Source organism: Apus apus, chromosome 5 (genome assembly GCF_020740795.1).
Source record: "Apus apus isolate bApuApu2 chromosome 5, bApuApu2.pri.cur, whole genome shotgun sequence".
Classification (NCBI taxonomy): Eukaryota; Metazoa; Chordata; class Aves; order Apodiformes; family Apodidae; genus Apus; species Apus apus.
This window is the reverse complement of record NC_067286.1, coordinates 18856479-18882702: the sequence shown is the minus strand read 5'-3', so window position 1 is coordinate 18882702 and position 26224 is coordinate 18856479. Positions and strand designations below refer to the sequence as shown.

Sequence of the window (26224 nt, the reverse complement as noted above, 5' to 3'; positions counted from 1 at the left end):
CTCAACAAGTAAAGTGTCCTTGGTCTCTCAGCAGTAACTATAAACATTACATTATCAGTCCACTAGCTGGAAAAGAGAGCCCTTGTCCTGGGAGTTTTTCAGCCTGTTCTTACACAACTCGAGGGACCTGATCCTGTATAAAAGCAGGATTCAGATTCAGTGTGAGACCAGATGTGAGATTACCACTGGATCGGAGTGATGTTATTATTTATGATGATGCATGTGCTTATCAAACTAAAACTCCTTAGGGGACATTGTTAAAGAAACTAAATTTATTCTCCAAGCTTAGTGCTGCAAAATAGTAACATTATGTAATGTACCATAACTTCAGGATTGCTATGTTTGTCACTAATGGGAATGGCTTAATATTTATCCATGAGAATTTATGAAGATGTTATTTTTTAAATCAGAAAATTAATGAGCTTTTCACATAAGTTAATTTAGGTACATCAGCATAATTTTAATTTGCTAATAAAATGGGCAGCGTTTTCTATACCTTCTGTAGATTCATATGTTGACTTCAAAAACCATTGAGAGCAAAATCTATTTTATATCAGTAGAGAGACAAATAGTTGCTACAGTACAAATTAGATGACCAAGTTTGCCATGGCAGAGGTAATAAAGGCTAATAATGTATCTATATTAAAATGAAAAGATTGCAGATCCTGTCCAGTTCAAAAAAGCCTTATCTGTATTTTTTAATGGTTTGTTTTTTGTTTGTGTTTTTGTTTTATTTCAGAAAGCACTCGTTCCTTTGATTTTAGCGTCTTGCATCAGGAAGCAGTATTTGAAGTACAGCATTAACACTGTGGTTATCTTACATTTTTTGCATCTTGAGTTTTAATTTAATTTTTTAAAGGTGAGTTCTAATGCTACTTCGATTTTTATTTTTTTAAAGTAGTGCTTGGGTATGATTTTGTTTTATTTTAATAGAGTATCTACTCAAGTTCAAAGTGATGAACACAGGGGAAAGAAGCATATATAAAATGAAGGGCTGTAAGTAAATTATTGCTAGTTGGGAAGGAGCATTACGCTACTCTGGTAGTTCTCTGAAAAATATCGTCTTGAAGCCAGTAAAAAAGACAAACAATGTTAAAACTTCTAAGAAAATGGATTGAAAACAGCATAAATTAATGTACTGTTTCTGTAGCCATATCTTGAATCTTATGTACAGTTCATACGGCAGGGTAAATGTATCTCCCCAGCTGTCAAACACAATGCATGTATTTTTGCTTGGGAAGTTACTGAGCAGCTGTTTGCCAGAAATTAAAACAGTATGTCAGGGGAAGGATTGTTTTGGACTGCCTCTGCTTCTGATGCTGTTTTTTAAGCATCTGTTTCTGACTACACTAACTAATTGGACATCTGCCTTGACCCAGCAGGACAGTGATAATGCAACCTCATTAGTAGTGTAAATTGATTTTGCAAAGTCATTTTCACTATTAGTTTTCTGTACTTGATAAAATTTTGTGAGTGTTTGTTTCTAAATAAGCTCCTGCACCATCTTCCACTGTTTCATGTTTTCCTACAAGTTCAGGTAGAATTCATTTTTTTGTATAATGTACCCCATGTGAGCTATACACTGGAAATCAGAAATATCCTAGCATTGAAAATGGCTTTTCAAAGGGCTTTGCAGACCATCAAATCTCGTACTCCGATCAGCTTGATTACAAAATAAAATGGAGTGAATATTGCTTGGGGACAACCCTGGTTTTATTGTCCTTTTCTTACCTGGAATCTGGAAATACTTCTAAATGGTGAATACTAAAAATGCTTTGAAGACCAAAAATGTAGAATTTTTTTTTTCTCTGCAGCTTTGGAGTGTCACTTAGTCCAGAGTCCATGGGTTAGAATACCTTGTGAATTAGTACTCTGGACCTGAGACTGCTCTCACTTATGCAGGGAGACACTGCATCTTTTTGTGTCTCAGAAAACTGAGCTGCATTTCTCCTAAGAAATGGAGAGAGTCTGCAAGACCTTTGGGCATGCAGGAAAAATTGGAGAAGGCCATTGGAGGGAAACCAGTATTAAGGTAACTTAGCTTCTTCATAAGAAGGTGGGAGAGTGTCAACTGATGTGAAAGGGCTCAGTTAAGGCAGCAAGGCAAGGTTAAAAGCAGTATTTGTGCAGGTTGAGAAGGTTTTACATATGACAGGAAAGGATAATTAGGGCAACACTAAAGCAAAACTAAGTTTGCAGTGAAAGAGGGAACATATTTAATATTGTCCCATCTTCGCATCAATTGACACCACCTTCTATGTACTATTTTTTTTAAATGGGTGAAATTTTGAGTCTACATGGGACACATTAAATTATTGTTTGGCTCTTATCACTTATAGAAAATTAATCTCAAACTTCTTGTGTAGTGTGACCATCAATGGAATATGGTATAATTTATGCAAATCAGTTGACAAATTAGTTTATTAATTTACAAAAGCTTTATTCAGTAAGAAGGTACCATTACACTGATAACAAGACACGTCCAAAGGCCTCATGCATCATCAGTAACTCAGGGAGATTATTGCTTGGGTGATTAATTAGCCCTGAGCCATTCAAATCTTGCTTATTTTTTTATTCGCCCCTAAAATATTATTTCATCATGCTGTTACTTATTTTTAAAATATATGCATTGCAGGCTATGTGCTGAGACAGTAATGTTTCTTTTTCCAGATGTTAAATATACATCAAAAGTGCAGAACTCCCTGAAGGTAACTTTTCTTTTAGCACGCTCAGACTTACATGCAGAGTGGTTACAGGTTGTGCCGTGCTGGTCTTGGATACTCAGGCTGTCTCGCTGCCTTTCTTCATCCCAGCTCCAGCAGCTCAGAAGTAGTATGCTGGGATTAATATTTTGAAGTCTTCTCAGTTAAATCAAAAGCTGAAGAAACAACTTGGGCAACTTTTACTTCAGTGTGAGCCTAGACCTGTGGGACATTATGTAATATGGCTGATGAGGACCAGATAGTTGTTCAACCTGATTGTAGACCACGTCTTGCAGAGTTGTTGTGAGGAAAGATTCTATGGGTTCTAATGTTACAGTTTCAGCTTTGTCTAAATAAAAAGTATTCCACTATAATAATAGAATCATAAATGGTTAGGGCTGAAAGAACCTTAAAGGTTACCTAGTTCCAACCCCCCTGCATGGGCACCAACACCTCCCACTAGAGCAGGTTGCTCAGAGCCTCATCCAATCTGGCCTTGAACACTTCCAGGGATGAGGCATCCACAACCTTTCTTAGCAATCTGTGCCAACGTCTTGCCACCCTCACACTAAAGACTTTCGTCCTAATATTTAGCTTAAATCTCCCCTCTTCTAGTTTAAAATCATTACCCCATGTCCTATTGCTACATGCTCCAGCTTTCTTGTAGGTCCCTTACATAAAGACCGGAGGATTTTAAATAGAGCAGCCTTATTTCTCCCATTTTTAACATCTGAACACTGGTTGATAAAGTGCCTCTTCTTGTGGCCATGAAGAGCCAATTGCAGCTTTCTTATCCCCTGGTTACCTTGCTAAAGTTAAAATGGTGAGGGACTTTTACATCCTCCACTAACTGAAATGATCATAAGATCATTTGGCAGCCTTCTAGCAGTGAACCTTGGAACTGTGTTTTTCCATAACCCCTGTTGTTCATCAACTACTCTCACACCCCTCTGCTTTGCTATTCTTAGGCTGATTGTGGAGAGGAGTGGGGAGAGACAGTAGAAGAGCCTCTTGAGACTTCTTCTTGCAGCAGGAAGTTCACATATATAAGAAAAAAAAAAATTCCATCTGTAGCATCTTGCAGTTTCAGCTAAGGATTTAGATAATCCAGGCTCATTCATAGCCACTGTCTGTAGACTTGCACTGCAGAGAGCATCAATGAATGTTTGTAGCCAGACAGAAATTGCCACTGGTCCTCTATCACCACAGGCTGAGAGACCTTGGACTGTTTAGAGAAGAGAGGTGTGAGAGGGGATCTTATTAATGTATATCTGAAGGGTGGGTGTCAAGAAGGAGGGGCCAGTCTCTTTTCAGTCATGCCCTGTGATAGGACAAGAGGCAATGGATGCAAACTGTCGTGGTTTGGGCCTAACATGACAACAAAAACAGCCATGTGGCTGCTCACTCAACCTCCCCCCCCCTCACACACGCATGCAGTGGGAAGGGGAGGACAAAGCCCAGCAAGAACCTCATGGGTCAATACAAAGGACAAGGAGGGTTCTTCGCAGATTAAGGTCCCGGGCAAAACAGACTCAACTTGGGGAAAAAATAGTAATTTACTTTCACACTAATCAGATGCACACAGGACACAGACAACACAAAGAGCAGAGCTTACATACATTACCCCCACCCATCCCTTCTTCCGAGGTCCAAATTACTTTGTTCCCAGTTTCTCTCCCTCCTCCTTCCCCCCAGCAGCACAGGGGGACAGGGGATGGGGTTTAGAGTCAGTTCACAGGCTGGTGGTTCCTGCTGCTCCTTCCTCCTCAGGGAGGAGGATTCCTTACAGTCCTTCCCTGCTTCCCTATGGGGTCCCTCCCATGGAAGAGAGTGCTCCACGAGGTCAGGAGCAAGCTGCTCCAGCGTGGGCTTCCCACAGAGTCAATGGCTGCTTTGGGAGCAGTCACCTCTCCTGGTGGCAGGGTCTTCCACAGCTGCACAGAGTCCACTGGCCACAAAATCCAAGTCCACTGGCCAAGTTCACCCTTCCTGGCACCTTCAGGGAATGTTCCACCACGTTCCTCCATGAATGCAGGGGGACAGCCTGCCATCTTGCCATGGGTTGCAGGGAAACTTCTGCTTGGGCACCTTCTTCCCCTTCTTCCTCATAAACCACTAGGATCATCACCTCAGCACTGCCTTTCCCCTCTCCAGCTCAGCTCTTCTTTCTGCTCTCTCTGTTCAGGTCTTGTATTGGTTCTTTTGTATGTTAATCACAAAGGTGGATCTATTTTCTCTCTAATGGCTTCTTGGCTGATTTTTGGAGCAGGGGGAGCTTCTCAGCTTCTTACTGGAGCCACCCCTGGGGCCCTTCCCCCACTATCTAAAAACTAACCAAACCAAACCAGCACACAAACATAGGAAGTTCCACCTTAACATGAAGAAAAACTTCTTCACTGTTAGGGTGACAGAGCACTGGAACAGGCTTCCCAGAGAGGTTGTGGAGTCTCCTTCTCTGGGGACTTTCAAGACCCATCTAGATGTATTTCTGTGTGACCTGTCCTAGGTGGCCCTGCTCTGACAGAGGGGTTGGACTTGATGACCTTCAGAGGTCCCTTCCAACCCCTAACATTCTATGATTCTATGACTCTAAAAAACAAAAACAATTGCTTAGACTTTGTTTTATTGTTTCTTTGACATGTAATATCGCATATAATGGACAGTGATCTTCTTTTTATCCTGCTATCAGGACAACACTTGACAAGCTAGCTTCATAATTATTTAATTTCAAGGCATTTCCGGCACACGTGAAAAAAAAATCCCATTGCTTTCCAACTTCCTCAGCAGGATCTGGGAAAGTATGCAACTTGTAGATATATAATGGACAAATGGGTGGTATTTAAATACATTGCCTTTTTATTTATAACTGCTATTTTTATAAAGAATATTAAATACATTTTATCTCAAGAGTGCTGGCTCAAATCTAGTCTGGGTTTGTAGCATGCATCTTCTTCTGGCATCACTGTTTCTTCAGACAGTGGTAGAGTTTGAACTCAGCTCTGTGCATGAGGGTAATACTAAGTCCATGAAGCTCCCAAAAACTTTCCCAAGGGTTGTGTGGGACATAGATCCCACAGCTGATCTACCATGGTCATGGCACTTGTAGAGCAGAATTTACATGTAGTACCAAAGGACTGTCAGGCACTCTTAAGTTTGTAAAACAGTAAATAAGGAAGGTGTCATGGTTTAAAACTGGGCCCGCAATTAAATGAATGACCATTCTCACTTTCCAGAATAAGGAGAGAAGCTCATGGATTGGAAACTAAACTATACAGCTTTAATAAGCAAAATAATTAAATTTATACAAATATATGCAAAGCCACTATCATGCTCCCCCCCAATAACTCTCATGTCACCACCAGGGCTTAAGGGCAGGCCCTAGAAAAGTCCTGGATTCAGCTCCTGGAGTCAGTGGCAGATGGCAGCTGGATGTAGGAACACATGGATTCAGGAATGCACAGGTTGGGATCAGAGGTAGATGAATGGACAGTGTCCTCTCAGGACACAAGCCATGGATGAAGAGAACTTGATCCACCCTCGTGATCCCTTAGATTTTATACTGAGTGTGATGCGTATGGGGTGGCATACTTCATTTGGTCAATTTTGGTCTCATGTCTGGTCTGCTCCTCCCCAAACGGAAGGTCACAGGTGTGACCCCTTTATTCCATTTTATTTCCAGAGCATGAGGTGTTTTTCAGAACCAAACAGTGGCCATTCTCTAACAGTAAATAAGCACTGAGCGTTATGAGTCCTAGAAGCAGACACTGACCGAAAAACATGCTGTTAATTTTAGCAAGTGCAGTTACTTAGAAGAGACTTAACTGAAAAATAAAATTACTAGAAAGAAAATTGGTTCTATCCTGGCTAAAAGGATAGACAGCAAGGCAAATCAGTACACTTGCTTTACGTGCAAATTTGTGCGTTTGAGCCAAGGCATCAAACAGGCTGTACAGTTAAATAAAGCCATCATCATAAGCATTCAAGTAATTAAATGGCATTGATATCAGTAAATTTTTAATCATGTTAAATGTGATATAGATATCTTGATATTTCAGAATTGTCACAACATCTTTTTTTCATCATGGGGCACACAAGTGCTCTTTACAGTGTTTACATGACCCTGTGATTTAAAGTAGTATTACTGAAGCAGTTATTACCAGCTTAACAAAAACAGAAGATTAAAAAAAGATCATTTAATCAAATGGAAAAGACATCTTCCCATTAGTATCAGGTCAGTTGTTTTCTTTTTCAACTTTTTAGAAGTTGTACCTGCTAAAATAGAGTGATGTATTGCAGGATGTTTTATATTGCATAAATGTAGCAGGAACTGGTTTTGCCATTAGAGGTGGATTATTGTAACAGTAGTTTCCTGATGACTTCATAGAAAATTCCAGCTGCCCAGTTATTTTCCAGAAGAGGTTATCTGTAGTGCACTTGCACAAAATTGCACTTAAAAGGGCACTCATAGTTCCTTTGGGACTTGTAAACCAAGCCTTTTGTCAAATCCTTAGTAAACGCAGAATTCTTTGCATTCTGTGGCAGTAGTAAACAGTATGGCCACTACTGTAATTTGTGATATTGGATTAAACAAACAAAAATTACATTATGCAGGGCAAAAGAAATGGAAGTCTGTAGTGCAAACTTCCTGTCATGAAGGGATAGATAGCACAGTGGTTCTCAAATGTTTTTTCTAGAGGTTTTTTAGACTAGTAGCATAAAGATAAGGGAATACATATTGCAGTACCCTACCTGAAACGGCACTCCTCCCTGTACAAGGCAGTTTTCTGAAGGCATCAGTAACCACCTGGCAGGACAGAATGCTGCCTGAGAAGCTGGCCTAATGGAGTAGAGTTTCATTTTTGTATGGAATGCTACTATGCAGAGGTGTATTTTCTAGAGTAAATCTGGATTGATTACTATAGCTTGGGGTTTTTTTGCTTTTAAACAGTACCTTAGTTCATTGGACTTTTTGTAATGTCTTGAAGGCTACATTAGAAATTATCATGTCTGGTCACACAGTTCAAAGGGTCTTTCCCAGACTTATGAAGCCATAGTTAATATGCAGTCAAACATTTCTGGCAATTGCTGTATTCTAAATGTGTATTAATTTATATTTAACAAAGAATATATGATCCTATCATTGACTTTTCAATAAATCTTGTATCAGGAAAATAAAATCTTGGAGTTTTACCACTTTGTCAGACCATAAGAACATCAAATAACTACTCTCTGCCCATGAGGAAGTTGATGAGGCTTTCTACAGGCAGCTGAAAGCAGCCTCACAACTACAGTCCTTGGTCCTCATGGGAGATTTTAACTATCCCGATATCTGCTGGAAGACTTACACAGCCAGCCTTTCACAGTCTAGGAGGTTCCTCCAATGCATTGATGACAACTTCTTAATGCAAATGGTGGACAAGCCGACTAGAAGAGGAGCGCTGCTGGATCTTGTGCTCACCAACAAGGAGGGCCTTGTTGAAGCAGTGGTGGTCAATGGCAGCCTTGGCTGCAGTGACCATGAGATGGTGGAGTTCAGGATCCTGTGTGGGAGGAACAGAATACCCAGTAGGACCAGAACCCTGGACTTCCACAGAGCAAACTTCGGCCTCCTCAATCAATTGTTAAGGGAAGTCCCATGGGACAGGGTGCTGGAAGGTAAAGGGGCTCAAGATAGCTGGTCAACATTCAAGGACCACTTCTTGCAAGCACAGGATCAGTGTGTCCCAATGGGTAGAAAATCTAGTAAGGGAGCTAGGAGACCAGCGTGGTTAAAAAAGGAACTGCTGGGCAAACTCAAGTGGAAAAGGGAAATCTATAGATCATGGAAGGAGGGGCTGGTTACTTGGGAGGAATATAGGACTGTTGTCAGAGAATGTAGGGAGGCAACTAGGAAAGCTAAGGCCTCCTTGGAACTTAACCTTGCAAGTCGGGTTAAGGATAATAGAAAGGGCTTTTTCAAATACATAGCCAACAAAACTAATACCAGAGGCAATATAGGCCCACTGTTGAATGAGGCGGGTGCCCTGGTGACAGAGGATATAAAGAAGGCAGAGGTGCTGAATGCCTTCTTTGCCTCTGTCTTTACTCCTGCAGGCTTTCCCCATGAGCCCCAGTCTCATACAGCCCCAGAAGAAGTCAAGATAAAGGAGGAGTTTGCCCAGGTAGATGAGGATTGGGTTAGGGATCAGTTGCGTAATCTGGACATCCATAAATTGATTAGGAAGAATTTCTCTGCCAAAAGAGTAGTCAGGCACTGGAACTGGCTGCTCCAGGAAGACAGTGGAGCCAACATCCCTGGAGGTATTCAAGAAACATGTAGATGTGGTACTTTAGGACATGCTGTAGCGGCCATGGTGGTTTTTTTCTGGGTTGATGGTTGGACTCCGAGATCTTTGAGGTCTTTTCCAACCGTGACGATTCTATGATTCTATGTAATTCTGTGAAATTTCACTGCTCAATTACTTTATTGTGTTTCTTTTAGAAGTCATTCAGAAAGATTGAAAAGATTAATATGTCTCTAAAGAATGTGCTCTTGAATATTTTTGGAGAGTTGAACTTTGTTGTGGCTCAGATGAAGCACACACATCTACTCTAGGAATGCTTGTCAGGTACATGCAGTGATCTGGGTAAAAATAATTTTTGCTTTCTGTGGGTTGCCTTTCCCCCTGATAAGCATATGGAGGCACAGTTAAGAGGGTGAAGTTTTGGTTTCTCTCTTCCTAATGCTAGGAGATCCTGCAGGGAGAGGATAACATTAAAGTTATTTGTTTGTTGTTCAGATAAGGACTGCTATTTTTTCTTTGAGTGCTGAGTCTTTTGAATTCATTTTTTTCGTCAGAGCAAGAAGTCTCTTTGGTGTAAACCTCTCTCACCTATTAACTGATTAGTTCTCTTGAGTAGAGATTACTAGCTGAGCAATCAGAACTACTTATATTTTTTCTAACAGAAATAGTTCCTGTGTTTAACTGTTTATTAGTATGAGGGAGGCAGAAGGTGGTAATTCTCAGGTCTTGGCCACCACTGAAGCCTTGTCAGCCAGTTATGATTAGCTTGACTATTTAATTTTCCAGCACTAGTAATAATTATTGCTTCACTGAGGAACAAAGGAAAACTGGGGGTGTGCCTTCAGGACAGCAAGAATGCTTTTCTCTAGTTTAGCTTTTTCCTGTTATAGCAGTGTTTTCAGGTGTGATGCTTCCTTGCTGCCAAGTAGTAGTAAATAGTTGTATAAATCATAGTAGTGTTTGTACCATTCACGTACAGCCGATTGCTTTTTGACTCTAACAAGTGTACATATGCTTATTCTCATATTTCAAAGTTAATTGTTAATATTTTTGTAAAAGGAATAGCTTTGGAAATTGAGGAATGGAATTTTTTTTTAGTACTTCATCTTCAAACTTTGGATTTCACTCCTCACTTGAAGCATACACAGTTTTGTTTAAATTGTATTTTGATTTTATTTTCTCCAAGACTCTCTTTGGAACTAGAATTTAGTACCCATGGCCTGTCTGACTCAGAGGGCAGTCAGTAACAGTGCAGGCACATTTAATTTAGGACACCAAATACAGACTGCTACTGTCCATGCTACCTACAAGTGCAACTCAAAATGCTGGAGAGAAATGGTGACTTGTCTTGGTCCTGGCACTTGCAGCCCGGAGCCTGGCCAAGTTTTGCTGAATGCTGTTCACATTTCTCGGGGGGGATGGGTAGGTAAGAGACCCATGTGGATGGGAAGTTCATTGGCTGTAGGTATGCCTGGCTTTTAGTTTGGTGTACAAGCTTACACTCAAAGCTGAATGAGATGCAGGACTGTGATAGCTCTTGAGGGTGAAGAAAGGGAAGGATATATGTTACATGATGCATTGCTTTGGGTTTTTTGTGATTAGTGAAACCTGTATCTCCATAGGTACTTGTTGACTTGCAATGAGAATCAAAACACATTTTGCTAAAGGGCAAATAATAAATACAGAAGAAATTCAGACCACTTGTTGTCCTTTTCTTCAAAGTGTATTGAGATGGACCTGAAGTGGAATTCTGGCAGAGTTTCTCATCCAGCCTCAGCTGCAGTCCAGGTGACTGATTTGAATTGGCGAGGCAACCTAAATCCCAGTCCACTGATTAAAGATGATGGAGAGCTATTTATGGATAAATACCTTTCCCCCAGGAAACTGGTAAGTAGATATCCAAGTTTTTAATGAAGTAGAAGAAGCAAACTGGCATATACAGAGCTGTATTGACTTAACCTTCCAGCTGCTCTTGTGATGATTGCACATTATTGCATATCTGACAGATTTCTGCATAAAGTAGATTCTGTCTTATGGAAATTTATCAAATGCTTGTCCTGCTTTCACCTTGTTTCATATAAAAAATATCCCCAGCATGAATGCTGCCATCTTTATTGCTGGTTTTCTTGAACCAGCATGAAGAAAAGTATGAGTAGCATAATTATAATTTCAACAGATCTCATTAATGCCTTCTGAAGTACCTTGAATCCTAGCATTAGAAAAAGTGTTTTACATTAACCTTGTTCTGGAGATTGGAAATATAACTTTAAAAGCACACCTTTTTTTCTGAATTAATGAAATGCTCCTGTCCTGCTAAGAACCAATTAAATATTCTGCAAGTGCTGTAAGTACTTTCTATATATATTAAAGTGTGTGACATTTCAAAGCACATTTGAAAGCTATGTTTCTTTTTGACCAGGGAAAAGGATTTTGGTGTGCAGCCTGTTTAAAGTAATATGCTGAAATCTCTCATAAAGGAATACTTGGTTCTATATTGTGCTGTATTTGTTCAGGATTAATTAAGGGTTGGGAGACGTAGGAGCTGAGAAAATAACCTCAGATAAAGGATTGGAGAACTGGAGCAGGAGTTAAGGGGAGAAGCTGCAGCTTTCTGTGTTGCAGAGTTGGATAGAAATTAGTAAAAGACAGATGGAGTCAAGGCTGTGGTTTGGATCTTCCCAGTGGGCAGGCCGGTGACTGCAGTGTCTGTAATCCCCTAGGCATCTGCTGCACTGGTGGAGAGACACTAGCTTCTGCAGGATGCATGTTCCAGCTCCAGGTTTACACCACTTGCTAACCATATTACCTGTCTCAAATGTGACTGTGCCTTGTAGATTAGACAGCAAGTTGTTCTTGGAACTACTCTTCCCTTAGTAGTGAAGTTTATAAAATGGAGATCACTTTCCGCACGGTGTACATTTTAAGCTTTTTTGGGGAAAATTAGTATATTATTTTATTATCTATGCTGTTCATTTTCCTTTGGCTCATATGAACTTCTGAAAACTTGGTCTTTTTTTCAAATCTGGCATAGAGTTTGACCAGTCTAATGTGTTTGTAGTCTACAATAATCTGTATAAATCCAATGGGAAGCTCTCAGATTAGTCCACTTTATTAGGGCATGAACCAAAGACCATTAGAGTAACCAAAACAACTGCTCTCTGACTTCAATAAACTCTGAATTACACCCTTAGGAAGTTCTTTCAGTGGCATGAAATTCTTATCTTTCTGAAACTGCTGCATTTAGCTTACAGTAAATTGTAAGCAGTAAAGTATATGCAAGGCAATGTTTCCTATATCCTATTAAGTTGCAGTTCAATATTTTGTAATATTTTAAAAATACAGAAGTTAAATTCTCCCACAATTCTAGGTTATTTTTTAAAATGGGAAAAAAACCCTTTGTTATTGAAATGAATTGTCTTTAACTTAATCATGTCTTGCCTCTTTTAAGATTGTGTATATTAACATTTGTAAGGAATTCCATTTCCTTACAAACTTCCATTTGAATGGATACATACTGTCCTACTAATTTTTCTGGACACAGTTATTTCCTAGTTGTGGAACCCACGACTTTTGTTGGCAGAGCTGGGATACTTTCTGCTCAGATGGAAAATTATATGGCATTGTCAAGGAAACATTAACAATGTTTATAGCTTGTTTTAGTAGCATATACAATCTATCTATTCTTTAACCTTTATGTTGATCAAATGGAAACCACTGTTTCCATAAATTTACTTCCTCTAGATTTGCAAATGTAAAAATAGAGACAGTGTCCAAACAATCCAAAACAAGTTTCCATGTGCATATTTCTTTAAGGAACCACATGCCATTGCTAACTAAATAGTTTGGAAGGTTGTTTTGCTTAAATCAATACACTTGCAGTATCTTCTTGATTGTCTTTTAATTGTGAATAGTTTAGGAGGTATTGATTCGTGCTGATTGAGAGACGGGACGCAGCTTGATGCAAGCAAAATGTCATTTATTTTATACACAGGCTGCCTTTTATACATATTTTCACTGTCCACGCGAATCCTGTTCCTGTTTCATTGGTTCCCTTAACCTGTTCACGCTCCAGTCATGATCTCAGCATAACTCCACGTAAGCTGCCTTTGTCAAAATGCTACTTTTTTAGCTAAGTGCAAGTTTCCTTATCTAAACGCAGGCTTAGTACGTTCCTCTGCTAACATAGCCTTAGTTAGATTTACTGTGGCTTCTTACTATCTGCTTCTCAGTGTCAGTGCTTTTCCACTTCCCTTAGCTGCATTCTATTCCCATGGTTTACGACCTACAAGGGCCAGAATATCTCCTCCCATTAACTGATCAGTGCTCTGAGTTTTGCTACCCAGATTTTCTCCTTCAGTATTGATGTATTCACTAAAGTGCTCTGAGAAGGAAACTAATAGGTTTTTAAAATACGCTCTTGTTAAAGTAAAATCATCTTACATTCAAATAAGGACATAGGCCCCAGTTCCACAGTGTAGCATAGGCAGATTTCTGGAGACCTACTGGAGGTTCCTGAGGAAGGTTTTTATTCTGAGATATATACTCAGCTTTCCTTCATGCCTTTGCAATGTTCTGTCTTGCATTAGTTCAGTTTGAGCTCAGGGAGGCTGGAAGGTCTAGCTGTGCAGAATCTGTGAAGACAGGATGCCTTGGACTGCAGCCTGCAGCTTATCTCGACCAGTACATTTTACTCATTTTGTCCTTTTTCCAGGGGAATAGCAATAATGAAAACATAAGCAGTCTACATTAGCATTTCTCATTATTAAGGGCTCCTTAAAAGTTGTGATAATTATATTCCTTCACTTTTTTCAGGTTGCTGAGTTGTTTTCCTCTGAAGAGAGGAAAGTTTGGCTTGAACTAGTTCTTCTTTCCATTTTTTTTTTCCTGTTTGCTATCTTGGACTTCATAGTATGTAGGACAAGTTTTACAAAAACCATTGGTCCCTTGCCCATTCTCTTCCTCTCCCTAGTGGATCCTCACTTCACTTAAATATTATGCTTGCTCACCACAAGGTCTTTTGTGGCCTCATTTCAGCATAATGTTTGCCTTGAAATCCTGTGTGATTCCATATCTGCATTCTGCTAATTGCCTCTTCTGCAGTTTCTGCTTGCTGCTGTCACTCTTAGTGTGATGTCATGCCTCACAGGAAGGACATGGAGCTCCTGGATTGAGGCCTGAGGAGGGCCATGAAGATGATCAGAGGGTTGAAGCACCTCTCCTATGAAGACAGGCTGAGACAGCTGGAATTGTTCAGCCTGGAGAAGAGAAAGCTCTGGAGAGACCTTATAGTGGCCTTCTAGTGCCTGAAAAGGACCTACAAGAAGAGGGACATTTTACAAGGGTGTATAGTGATAGGATGAGTGGCAATGGTTTTAAATTGGAAGAGGGGAGATTTGAGTTAGACATTAGAAAGAGACTCTATAGCGTGAGGGGGGTGAGGCACTGAAACTGGTTGCGCAGGGAGGTTGTGGATGCCTCATCCTTGGAATTGTTCAAGACAGGTTGGATGGAGCTTTGAGCAACCTGGTCTAGTGGAAGGTGTCCCTGCCCATGCAGGGGGGCTGGATCTTGATGATCTTTAAGATCCCTTCCAACTCAAACCATTCTATGATTCTATGACTGAATTTGGATATGACAAATCCTTCATTAGAATTGCACAATCATTTTAAAAATTATAATTAAGAAAAAGTTTTAAGGGACCTCTGGAGGTCTTCCAGTTCACTCTTCTGCTCAAAGCACAGCAAGTTATAAAGTTAGATCAGATTGCTCAAGGTAGGAGATAATAGTAAACATAATACTATGAGCAGAAAAAAAATACAAAGCCTTATTTAGTTTCAGAGCTTTCCTTTTATATGTTCTTACCCTAACACTAATGCCTTTACTACAGTGAAGGCTTACAGTTGTTATATTAGTGTTCATCTTGCTACTTAGGCATCAGAGGTTTTACATTCAGATTGTCATATCAGGAACCTTTATATTTGTATGCATACAAACATATATGTGCCTTTATATGAAAAAAAACCCATATTTAATTTGCATACACACATTTGCATACAGTCACAGCTGATTAGCTAATATAAAATGGCAGATTACAGTCTTGAGTTTTGCATGGTCAATGACACAACACTGAGCAATTATTGTAGCTACTTACTATGGACCTAATTGCTAGATTGCAAAAAGAAATAGTATTGGGTTATGACTTTTTTATATCTATGTGAAGGAAACTAAATCCTTAAAATAAATTTAAAGGAAAAATTGGTGTAACAGTGTCTACTGTCTTGTCCACCTGCATGTTAATTCAGTGCAGAGTCAAAACTGAGCTTATTTCCTCCTACAGAAATGATACAGGCTCTTTCTGGGAGATCAGCAAACCTCCCATATATTTTTGGGGGCCCCACATGCCATTTGAAGTTAGGTGATCTTCCACCAACTTGCAACATCAGACCCTTAATACTGGTTTAAAAAGAGAAGGTGTCAGTACTGTGAATCCCCGGCATGGCTAAGGGAGAAGCTGAACTTGAGATGGCAAGGCTATGCAGGGACTTTATCCACGTAGATCTGTTGGCATCTGATGACATGACTTGGAGGCTTCAGTACAAGAATAAAGGCATTGTAATTATTGCTCTCATCTACACTTTCCATAAAAGAGAAGAAGATCTCTCTTTATCACAGATTGAACACCTGGTTAATAACTCCATTTAAGCTGAGAGAAGAATGTGTTTGTAAGTATACATAGAAAGTAGTGAAATACAGCTAAAATATTATAATTATGGACATCTGTAGCATGCAGCCTTTTTGAAAGGAAGATCACATATGGGACCACAGGGAAGCTATGTTCCTTCTCATGGAAAATTCCATGACTGAAATCACTGAAAACCTTGTTAACATTCTGGTAATTTACTTCTTAGAAGAAATATTTTGTCATACTTGCAGCAACTTTTTTTTTACCTTTTTTTTTTACCTTTTTTTTTTTTTTTTTTGGGGTGCAAGGAGAGATTATACTTGAGTTTGGAATTTGAAATAAAACCCCTGCAAAAAGCAATGAACATCTGAATGGACATGAATCTTGTATTTGCATACAGGTGTATTATTAAAAGAAATAAGCTCACCATTCAGGAATTCCTGTCTTAGCCAGATTAACTGGGATCAGCAAAATGCACAGCTGGAAATGCTTCTCTGACAGCTGCCTGCAACATGTTCTTCAGTAACACATCTATTTTTCTTAGAATATGTGAAAAATCTAGGGAGAAGATAATAAATCAATTGTATACACCAGCTTTAACAGAAGAGATATTATTTGCCAATTAAAGAATATACAGAGATCTGCAAGTCGGACTTGAACTGGATTCCCCAGTGTTCCCAGGTGACTGTTCTGCCAATTGGGAAGCTCTGCAAACACTGAAGTATTTTTCACTTGCAATTTCTTGCAGAATACTTATTTGTTCTACTTTTCAGTCAGTGGAAAAGCTTTCTGAACTAGTGCATGCTCTCCAGTTAGATATTGGGCAGACATTTTGCATTATGAGAATGGTTTGTGAGCTTTCATGAAGTTGCTTCTTAAAATACTGGTTTAATTATTTATCAATAGCTTCTGTGTGATCTCATGGAAAATAGTTTTATTCTTATTTTGAAGGAGGTGCAAAAATGTAAAGCAAACTATTAATTTTTGTTTTACTTGTAATCTGTTCTTCTTTGAGAAAATAAAAACTGCAGTGCTTTACCATGGAAATTTATCCATTCAAAAAAAAAAAATGTAGGGTGGATTATAATTCTTGCTGCCCAGGCCACCTTCTTGAACATCATGTGCTAGAAAGATTTTGATGTATGATTCTTGAGAAAACATCCTCTTTGTCTAACTGATACCTACTGTCCTGGGCACTAGATGGGTGGCAAGCAAAATCCTCTCTGGACACCAACAATCACCCTGGAATTATAGTTTTTTCAAGGTATCTTTTTGATGTAAAATAACTCTGAGTATATCCAGCTCTTTGCCTAGAACAGATCTGTGTCCCCTTTTTATCTGCTCTACATTGAGACTGAGCAGCTGTAAACAGCCAAAGAAATCCCTAGATGGCACAGCACCTTCACGTCTGTAAGCATTCCTGGGGCACAGGCAGAAAGACCTGGAGTCCCTGGCTGTCAAAACAGCCCTTTAAACTGTGAGCGGGCAGTGATTACCTGAATCCACAGTGGGATACTTCTGAATTGAGCAGGAACCTGTCCTAGACCTAGCATGGCCCTAGGAACGAAGAGATGCAGAGCACCTTAGCATCACTTCTACCCACATGGTGCCAGACATCTCTCTGTCCAAGCTAATGATCCCTTCAGTGCATCTGGCCGTATTTTATTTTTTGTTCTTTTGCTACCCACTAGCAGCAAGATTTTTCCTAAATACCCTCCTTCCAAATTTTGATGAAGGTTCCTGTGCTTTGAAATTAGACAACAACATAAAAAGGGAGATCCTGCTAAATATGTGTAGTCTTTATTTTAAATGTTTCCACATCCTTCCCTAAATTTCCCCCATTCCTGGTGCCAGAATTTCAGCTGTGACACATGAAACATATCACACTTCCAGCTGCACCACTAGGCCAAGAAAGGTGTCTGGGGAGTAGGAGTGTCCTGTCTTCCACAGGAACCATTCACCATGCAACCTTCTGTTGAACTGTTGCCCTGGGCTTTTGCTAGCTAACTAACTAGCTTGCAGTCAACACCTGGGGTCTCAGTGCTTCTAGTGCCTTTAAATGAGCTCATATCATTCATCTGAGAGCGTTTCTCATTTCCTTCGTGTGGTATGATAGCTTTTGCATCGCACAGCCGAACTCTCCCAACATCTCTTCAGCATCAGCAAATGGAAGGACGGTGGTTTTCACAGAGATTCTTGGAAAAGCACAACAGGGAAGCAGGGACTGAAAACATATGGAGTCGGTTGCATCCAGTTAGCAAATGCTTCAGGGCAACTATCTATAGTTCAAAGAGCTGGTGATAGCAGCCTATAACCCTTTCCAGCACTGGAGCCACAGCTCTGCCTGTTGCAGTACAAAATACAGATGTGCTAAGCAACTCATCTCTCAGACAAGGGAAAAAGTACAAATGGTGGATCTGGAAGAGGAATAGAAGGACAAAGAAGCACCCTGATAATCCCTTGTATGAGGAAAAAGAATAGGGAATCTTAGAAGAGGAGAGAATATAAGTTTATGCTTCTTTTATGCTAGGGCTTTGCAAGAGGAGAACAGTAAACTGCGCTGTGAAAGGAGGCTGTCTAGAATACAGCAGGGGAAAGGACAACATGCAGGGAACTTGCAGATGGCAAAGGAGAAAGGCAAAGACTCCTTGTGGTGCCAGGACCTTCTGCTACTCTGCTGACAAAGTGTATGACCCTAAGCTGATTACTTGTTATAAGACCTCTTCCTATTCTGTCTCCTAATGATGTAGGCTCTAAAGATTATTTTGATGGTGGGGGAGTGGGGGTGGTATCTCTCAGAAGAAGCTTCCATTAATGACAATAAGCTTGTGTCCCAGTCCAGCAATCTGAGTGCATGGTTGCATGCCAGGACGTCAGCTATTTCCTGTTTCTTGCATACTCTTGTGCTGTCTGATGGACAGTGTCTGAAAAGGATTAATGCAAAATGTGTCTTGTAGTGAGGGAGCATGTGTTTCCTTGGGGGGAGAAAGTAGTTTGTAGCTGGTAAGCTTGCTGCCTTTGCAGGAACAAAACCACTTTTGTGGTGGCTGCATCTGGGGCTAGAAAGTGAATTTCTGGATGCTTCTGGGGACTCCCCAAGTTTTCAAATTAGTCCTTTTTTTTCTTATACTCTAGGGGGGTGGCAAGAAAGTCTAAAAGCTTTCTTAGGCTCAGCCTGCTTAAAATCACAGTTTAAAAAATATTTAAAATAATTTTTAAAGCAATGTTTTAAAGACAATTCAAAAGCAGTTGATGATTTTGGATAAGTCTGTTTCTTAGGAGTCCAATTCAAAACCTTACAAATTAAATTAGTTTTTCAAAGAGTCCTCAGCCTTTTCAATAAACTATGTCCATTTAAACTGTCATCTCAGCTACACTCAGAGACTATATTTGGTCCTTTTAAGAGAATGTGGAGCCATCAGAGTGAATGGAGTTGCAGTCACTTGTGTGCAATATGGATTTTACCTGATGAGCAGGAGTGTTGCAAATTGTTGTCATTTTTCCCTGCAAAATGAAGTGTATGTTCTTGTGGTTAATTTTTTCTTTCCAAAATTCATAAAAGAAGTTGTTCTACATATTCCCTTCTAATCAATAATTTCACTCTTATTAAGCAAACTAAAGAACGTTGTTACTTTTTAATAAGAAGAAAACTTGTCTCCTGTACATGGAGGTTGTTGAATTACTTGCTGCCTTCATCTTAAATAGAGGGCCAAAAGGCCGATGATAATACTTCTTTCGGCCTATACTGTAGACAGCATAATTGAGTAGACACTGATGGCAGGGTCAGCCACTTCTTTGAAATCGACATTTTTAGCCCCACGTCCTAACTCTTTTGACACAGAAACTGAAAATTTAGCAGTTTTATCACTGTGCATAGCATCAGCTTTTTCAGGCAGTTATTGTGACACAAAAGTCTTGTTTCTTAGCTCTTAAGGAGTGTTTCAGACTCCTCCGTGAACCACTACAGTTCCCTCTTGGTCTGTTTTATTGAATTCTTGTATGGAAGGATCTACTAAGCATCCAAAGCTGATGCAATGGATGAGGTGGGACACACAGCCTGGATGAGGGAAGATGGGGAGAAAGAAGATGGGTCACAGCAGGAAGCAACAGGAAACAAGAGCAATGGTAACACAACATTGCTTCAGCCATTTGTAGAATTGCAGCCTGGTATCTTAGGAATTCACAGTCTTGCTCCTCTGCATATAGCTTCTGCTTGTTGCTGTCCTCTTGCTTACTTCTGTAAAGGCAAAATCTACATGTATGTATCAACACAGTAGGAAACTTGAGTACTGCATGCAGTTTTGGGCACCACAATATAAAAAAGACATCAAGCTATTGGAGAGTGTCCAAAGGAGACCCACGAGGATGGTGAAGGATCTGGAGGGGGTGACTTATGAGAAGCGCCAAGGTCACTTGGATTATTCAGCTTGGAGAAAAGGAGGCTGAGGGGTGACCTCATTGCAGTCTCTGGCTTCCTCATGAGGGGAAGAGATGGGGCAGGTACTGATCTCTTCACTCCTGTGACCAATGACAGGAGTCGGGGAAATAGCAGGAAGCTGGATCAGAGGAGATCTAGGCTGGATATTAGGAAAAGGTTTTTCACCCAGAGAGTGGTTGAGCACTGGACAAGCTCCCCAGGGAAGTGGTCACAGCACCAAGCCTGCCCAAGTTCAAGAAGCATTTAGATGATGCTCTCAGGCACATGGTGTGATTCTTGGGGTGCCCTACACAGGGTCAGGATTTGGACTTGATGATCCTGATGAGTCCCTTCCAACTCAGCATATTTTATGATTCTATGAATGCAGACTTCAGTATATTAGGAGAGATCCTACATGCATACATACACCTTGCATACTGCAGTGGTTGATCTATTAACTATGTTTTTGCAAAAATAATTAAAGACTTTGGAGACTTCTATTTGCATTGCCTATATCTTTTCAAAGGAATTTGTAATTCTTGTAACTAGTATTGTCTTCTTCCAGAAAAGCGAGCTGCTTAAGCTAAAATCATGCTTCCTTTTCATAGTTCTGGGTTAAAAGGCTGAACAGTGTGGGTTTTTTGAGTTTTACTGTCCAGCACCTTTTGGATTACAGGTGACACTCAAGGGTTACACTTCCTATCTGCTGAGAATTAGTACAAGACTTACACAAATCTTAAAGCATGTACATGCTGTTTAACTGAAGTTAATTGGCATGTAGGTCAGTTGTTGATTTACAGCTTCAATGTAACTCTTAGACTTGACTCTGTAAGTAATGTAGAAGTGTAACAGTTTTAGCCAATAACTGGGTGAGAGATGCTCACTGTTATCCCCCCAATACCCTCCCAGGGGAAAATAAAAAGGGAATATGGGAGAGAGATTTTAAGGTTGGAAAAAAAAAAGGACACCCTAGCATAGGTTTAATGAATTAGTAATAATAATGATGGTGAATTACAAATATATACAAATATGTAAATATGAAACCTGCACTCCTCAGTTGGTAATTACTTTCTGACCAGAAAAGTCCTCAACTGGACTCAGCAGCACATGGGGGTGCCTAAGGCCAAGGTCACAGTGACAGTACACAAAAGCATTGGAACAGCGGAGACAATCTGAGCTGGGGAGGCAGGGGAAGACAATCTGTCTTCTCCTGTGAGAAGACAGAATGCAGGAACAGACACAGCACAGGGAGCAATGACAAACAGCCCCCAGCCCAGCCAGCACACCAGGCAGCAAAGCACTCCTCTTAGGAGCTATTTTATACTGAGCACCACGGCAGGAACACTGTGATTGGTCCATTTGGGTCACTTAACCGACCCTCTCTTCGCAGGCAAAGCTGTTCCCCCCATTTTAACTGCCACAGCAACAGGCTGGCAGCAGCTGGGGTATCCCAAGCAGTCTCAGATAAGTATGCTCATAGGCAGTTTTTATCCTGGTACTAAAACTAGGACAAGAAGTTGTGTGAGTCTGGAAAATAATTTGGCGCTACGAAGAAGGAAGAAAGGAGGCGCTACGAGGAAGAAAGATCTTTGAATACTAAATTTGTTTCAATGTGATAACATGTCTAGCCCGTTTGACCTGGAGTATATGTTGATAAAGCACTGGTTGAAAGCCTTTCTACACTTCTATGCTGCCATGTCGTCTTGTTTATTGCAGGAGAGTACACATATGTCTCTGCTTATCTTTACAGAAAATTTTGACAGGGGTAGATGATCTGCAGCAAGTAAAGGCCCTTCAGATGCGAGTAGATACAAGAGAGAACAGCTTGGGAAACTTGGGTAAGAGAACACTTTATCTTGTGCTCAGTCTGAAATTTTCCCTTATTGTGTCTTGAAGCAGGACTGGGGACTCAAAATCAACACCCAGTGTTGATTTCTGTACCAGGACAGTATTTCTCAAGGGCTCTTTAAACTTGATCTCCCTTGTACCTCTCATTTCTTGATCTCTAGGGTTTTTTTGTGGAGCTCTAAATAGGACTGAAAACTATGGCAGTGGGATGAGTGACACCACTTCTGTCTAAAGCAAATTAGTTTGAAAAAATTCCTCTTGAATGACATGGCTCTGGGCCCTAAGTGAGCATTTACTGATTACCTTGCCCTCTAGAGTACTTGGCACTAGTCTAGCAAAACAGTATCAAAAGTTTAGTTCTCTCCACTGTGAGATTCTGCTGTGGCTGAGAAAGTGCAAGTGGTACCATGCTACTCAGGCTGCCAGCAGCCTGTCTTGTATCCTGTACTGCTTTATCAAGCTGTGCTGGATGATGTGCTAGAGGAAAGTCTGATAGATACATAATTTTGAAGAGCCCCAAACAGCCATAATGCTTTTGATTTCATTTCTGTGTCATCATCACTGCACTGGGGAAACAAGGAAGTACCAAAGGAATTCCCTTTGTAGCAGAGTTAACACTGAGAAGATGACATTTTCCAGTACTGGAAGTCATTTTGTGTCATGTGGATTCTTACCGCAGCCAAGTCTGTCTTCTACTACCCTGAAGCTGAGTAACTACTGCAGGGTAATATTTTCTTGCCAAGTATTTCTTGCTAGTATTTTCAGCCAAGCAGTTCATTTTCATGTGCAAGTGACTGTATCGCATCATATAACAATGAGTGCGCAGAAGCAGCAGCAACAAGTGACAGTTGTGGGGGACTCCCCTCTCAGGGGCACTGAGGGATGCGTTTTCTGGCCAGACCCCCTTACTAGAAAGGTCTGCAGCTTGCGAGGGGCTCAAATCAAAGACGTAACAGAAAGATTACACAAACCTGTATGGCCCACCAACTATTACCGTCTCCTACTGTTTCACGTGGGCAGCAATGACACAGACAGGAGTAACCTGAAGACTAACAAGAAAGACTGTAGAGCACTGAGAGAGGTGGGGAAGAGCTCAGCAGCATAGGTAGTGTTCTCATCAATCCTTCCAGTCAAAGGGAAGGGGCTGGAAAGGACCAACCAAGTTGGAAAAGTCAACAAAAGGTTACAGGAGTGGTGCTTCAGTTACAGGGCTTCAGTTCCATAGACCACAGGACTAATTTTGAAAAACCTGGTCTCTTGGGGACTGATGGGGTTCACTTGTCTGAGAAAGGGGAGAGAGTCTTTGGCCAGAGGCTAGCCAACTTAGTTAGGAGGGCTTTAAACTGGTGATGCCAGGGGAGGGAACCCTCAACTCATCCCACACCCACCACTTTGAGGACAGAGCCAGTAACAGGTGCCCTGGGCCTGCAGGAGGCAGGCCAGCAGGAAGCATTTGACCTGCAACATATAATCTGTGCCAGCATGACTGCTTTGAAGGAGGCCCGTCTTAGATGCCTCTATGTGAGTGCACAGAGCATGGGAGTAAACAACAGGAATTGCAGATGTGAGCTTGCCTGCAGGGCTATGATGTTATTGGTATCATTGAGACGTGGTGGGACATCCCGTATGACCGGAGTGTGGGGATGATTTGGTCTAAGCTCTTTAGGAAGTATGGGCAGGGCAGAAGAAGAGGGAGAATGGACCTCCTAATCAGTGACCAGCTGGTGTCCATGGAGCTCCAACTGGGGGTGGAGGAGGAGTCAACTGAAAACTTAGTGGGGTCAGGGTTAAAGGGGAGACGGGCAGGAGATCATAGCGGGGGCCTGCCACCACCATCACGATGACTGAGCAGATGAGGGCCTCTACAGGCAGACAGAAGCAGTTTCACACTCACAGGCCCTGGTCCACGTGGGGGATTTCAGCCACCCCGGTATCTGCTGGAGGGACAACACAGCAAAGCACCAGAAATCCAGGAAGTTCCTGGAGTGCATTGATGTCAAATTCCTCCTCTAAATGGTAGAGGAACCAAGAAGAGAAGATGCTATGCTGGACCTTGTTCTCACCAACAGAGATGTGCTAGCCGATAATATAAGACTTAGTGGGAGACTATGTTGTAGCAACCATGATATGGTTGAATTCAGGATCCTTAGGGCAGCGAGGATGGAGCAAAGCAAGCTCACTACCCTTGATTTCAAGAGAGCAGATTTTGATCTCTTCAAGGATCTGCTTGGTAGGGTAATGTGGGACAAAGCCCTGGAGGGAAGGGGATCCCAGGAAAGCTGGACCATATTCATAGAATCATTAAGGCTGGAAGAGACCTTCAAGATCATCAAGTCCAATCATCAGCTGTACATCCCTGTGATCACTAAACCATGTCTCAAAGCACCATGTTAGCCCATTTTTTTAACACCTCCAGGGATGGTGACTCCACCACCAAATTTTTCCTAATATCCAATCTGAACCTCCCCTGGCACAACTTGACCCCATTTCCTCTTGTCCTATCACTGATAGTGAAAAGAGGCCAACACCTGCCTCATTACAACCTCTTTTCAGGTAGTTGTAGAGAGCAGTGAGGTTTCCCCTCAGCCTCCTCTTCTCCAGGCTGAACAGCCCCAGCTCCCTCAGCCTTTCCTCATAAGACCTGTTCTCCAGACCCCTAATCAGCCTAGTTGCCCTTCTCTGCACCCTCTCCAGCACCTCAGTGTCCTTCCCATACTGTGGCACCCAAAGCTGCACACAGTGCTTGAGGTGCAGCCTCACCAAGGTCGAGTAGAGGGGCAGGATCACCTCCCTGGACCTGCTGGTCACACTAGTCCTCATGCAGGCCAGGACAGTGTTGGTCTTTTTGGCCACCTGGGCACACTGCTGGCTCATGTTCAGCTGGCTGTCAATCAACATCTCCAGGTCCCTCTCTGAGCTCTCCAGCCACTCCTCCCCAAGCCTCTAGCACTGCCAGGGGTTGTTGTGGCCAAAGTGCAGGACCCAACATTTGGCCTTACTGAAACATATACAATTGGCCTTGGCCCATCAATCAAGCCTGTCCAGATCCCTCTGCAGAGGCTCCTTCCCTCAAGCAGATGGACATTCCCTCCCAACTTAGTGTCACCTGCAAACTTACTGCGGGTGCACTCAATCCCCTCATCCAAGTCATCAATAAAGATGTTAAACAGTACTGGCCCCAGCACTGAGCCCTGGGGAACACCACATGTGACCAGCCACCAGCTGGATTTAACTCCATTGAACACAACTCTTTGGACCCAGCCATCCCACCAGTTTTTAACCCAGCAAAGTGTATGCAGATCCAAGCCATGAGCAACCAGCTTCTCTAGGTGAATGCAGTGGAAACAGTGTCAAAGGCCTTGCTAAAGTCAAGGTAGACAACATCCACAGCCCTTCCCTCATCCAGCAGATGGATCACTCTGTCTTAGAAGGAGATGAGGTTAGTCAAACAGAACCTGCCCTTCATGAACCCATGCTGACTGGGCCTGATCACCTGGTTGTCCTGCATGTGCTGCATAATGACACTTGAGATGATCTGCTCTACCAGCTTCCCCGGTACTGAAGTCAGACTAACAGGCCTGTAATTTCCTGGATCATCCTTCCATCCCTTCTTATATATGGCGGTAACACTGGCTGATTTCCAATCTGCTGATACCTCTCCATTCAGCCAGGACTGCTGATAAATGATGCAAAGCGGCCTGGTGAGCTCCCCTACCAGCTCTTTCAGCACTCTTGGGTGCATCACATCCAGCCCTACAGATTTGTGCACACCTATATGGTGCAGCAGGTCACTGACCATCTCCTTCTGGGTTGTGGGGGGTCATTCTGCTCCCAGTCCCTGTCCCCCAGCTTAGGGAGCTGGCTTCCCTCTATATAACTGGTCCTGTTACTGAAGACTGAGACAAAGATGTCATTAAGTACCTCAGCCTTTTCCTCATCCTTGGTCACTGTGTTTCCTCCTACATCTAACAGGGGATGGAGGGTCTCCCTGGTCTTTCTTTTGTTATTAATATAATTATAGAAACTTTTCTTGTTGTCCTTTACTATAGAGGCCAGATTAATTTCTAGCTGGGCTTTAGACCTTCTAATTCTCTCCCTGCATAGCATCACAGCATTTCTGTAGTCATCCTGAGTGGTCTGCCCCTTCCTCCAAAGGCCACAGTTTCTCTTTTTCTCCCTGAGCACCAGCCAAAGCTCCCTGTTCAGCCAGGTTGGTCTTCTATGCCATTGGCTCACCTTACAGCACATGGGAATGGCCTACTACTGAGCCTTCAAGTTTTCCTTCTTTTTC

General features: G+C 41.6%; 1 protein-coding gene across 1 annotated transcript in view; it reads left to right on the top strand.

Moving 5' to 3' along the window:
* Positions 1-821: 821 nt before the first annotated feature.
* The window catches only part of LRRC56 (leucine rich repeat containing 56), a 71881-nt gene continuing 46478 nt past the window's right edge, over positions 822-26224 (top strand). The window contains exons 1-3 of the mRNA XM_051621068.1: positions 822-859; positions 10709-10873; positions 21836-21923. Of these exons, the coding sequence (XP_051477028.1) occupies positions 10718-10873; positions 21836-21923 (244 nt within the window). The 5' untranslated portion in view covers positions 822-859; positions 10709-10717. The remainder of the gene's footprint in view (positions 860-10708; positions 10874-21835; positions 21924-26224) is intronic.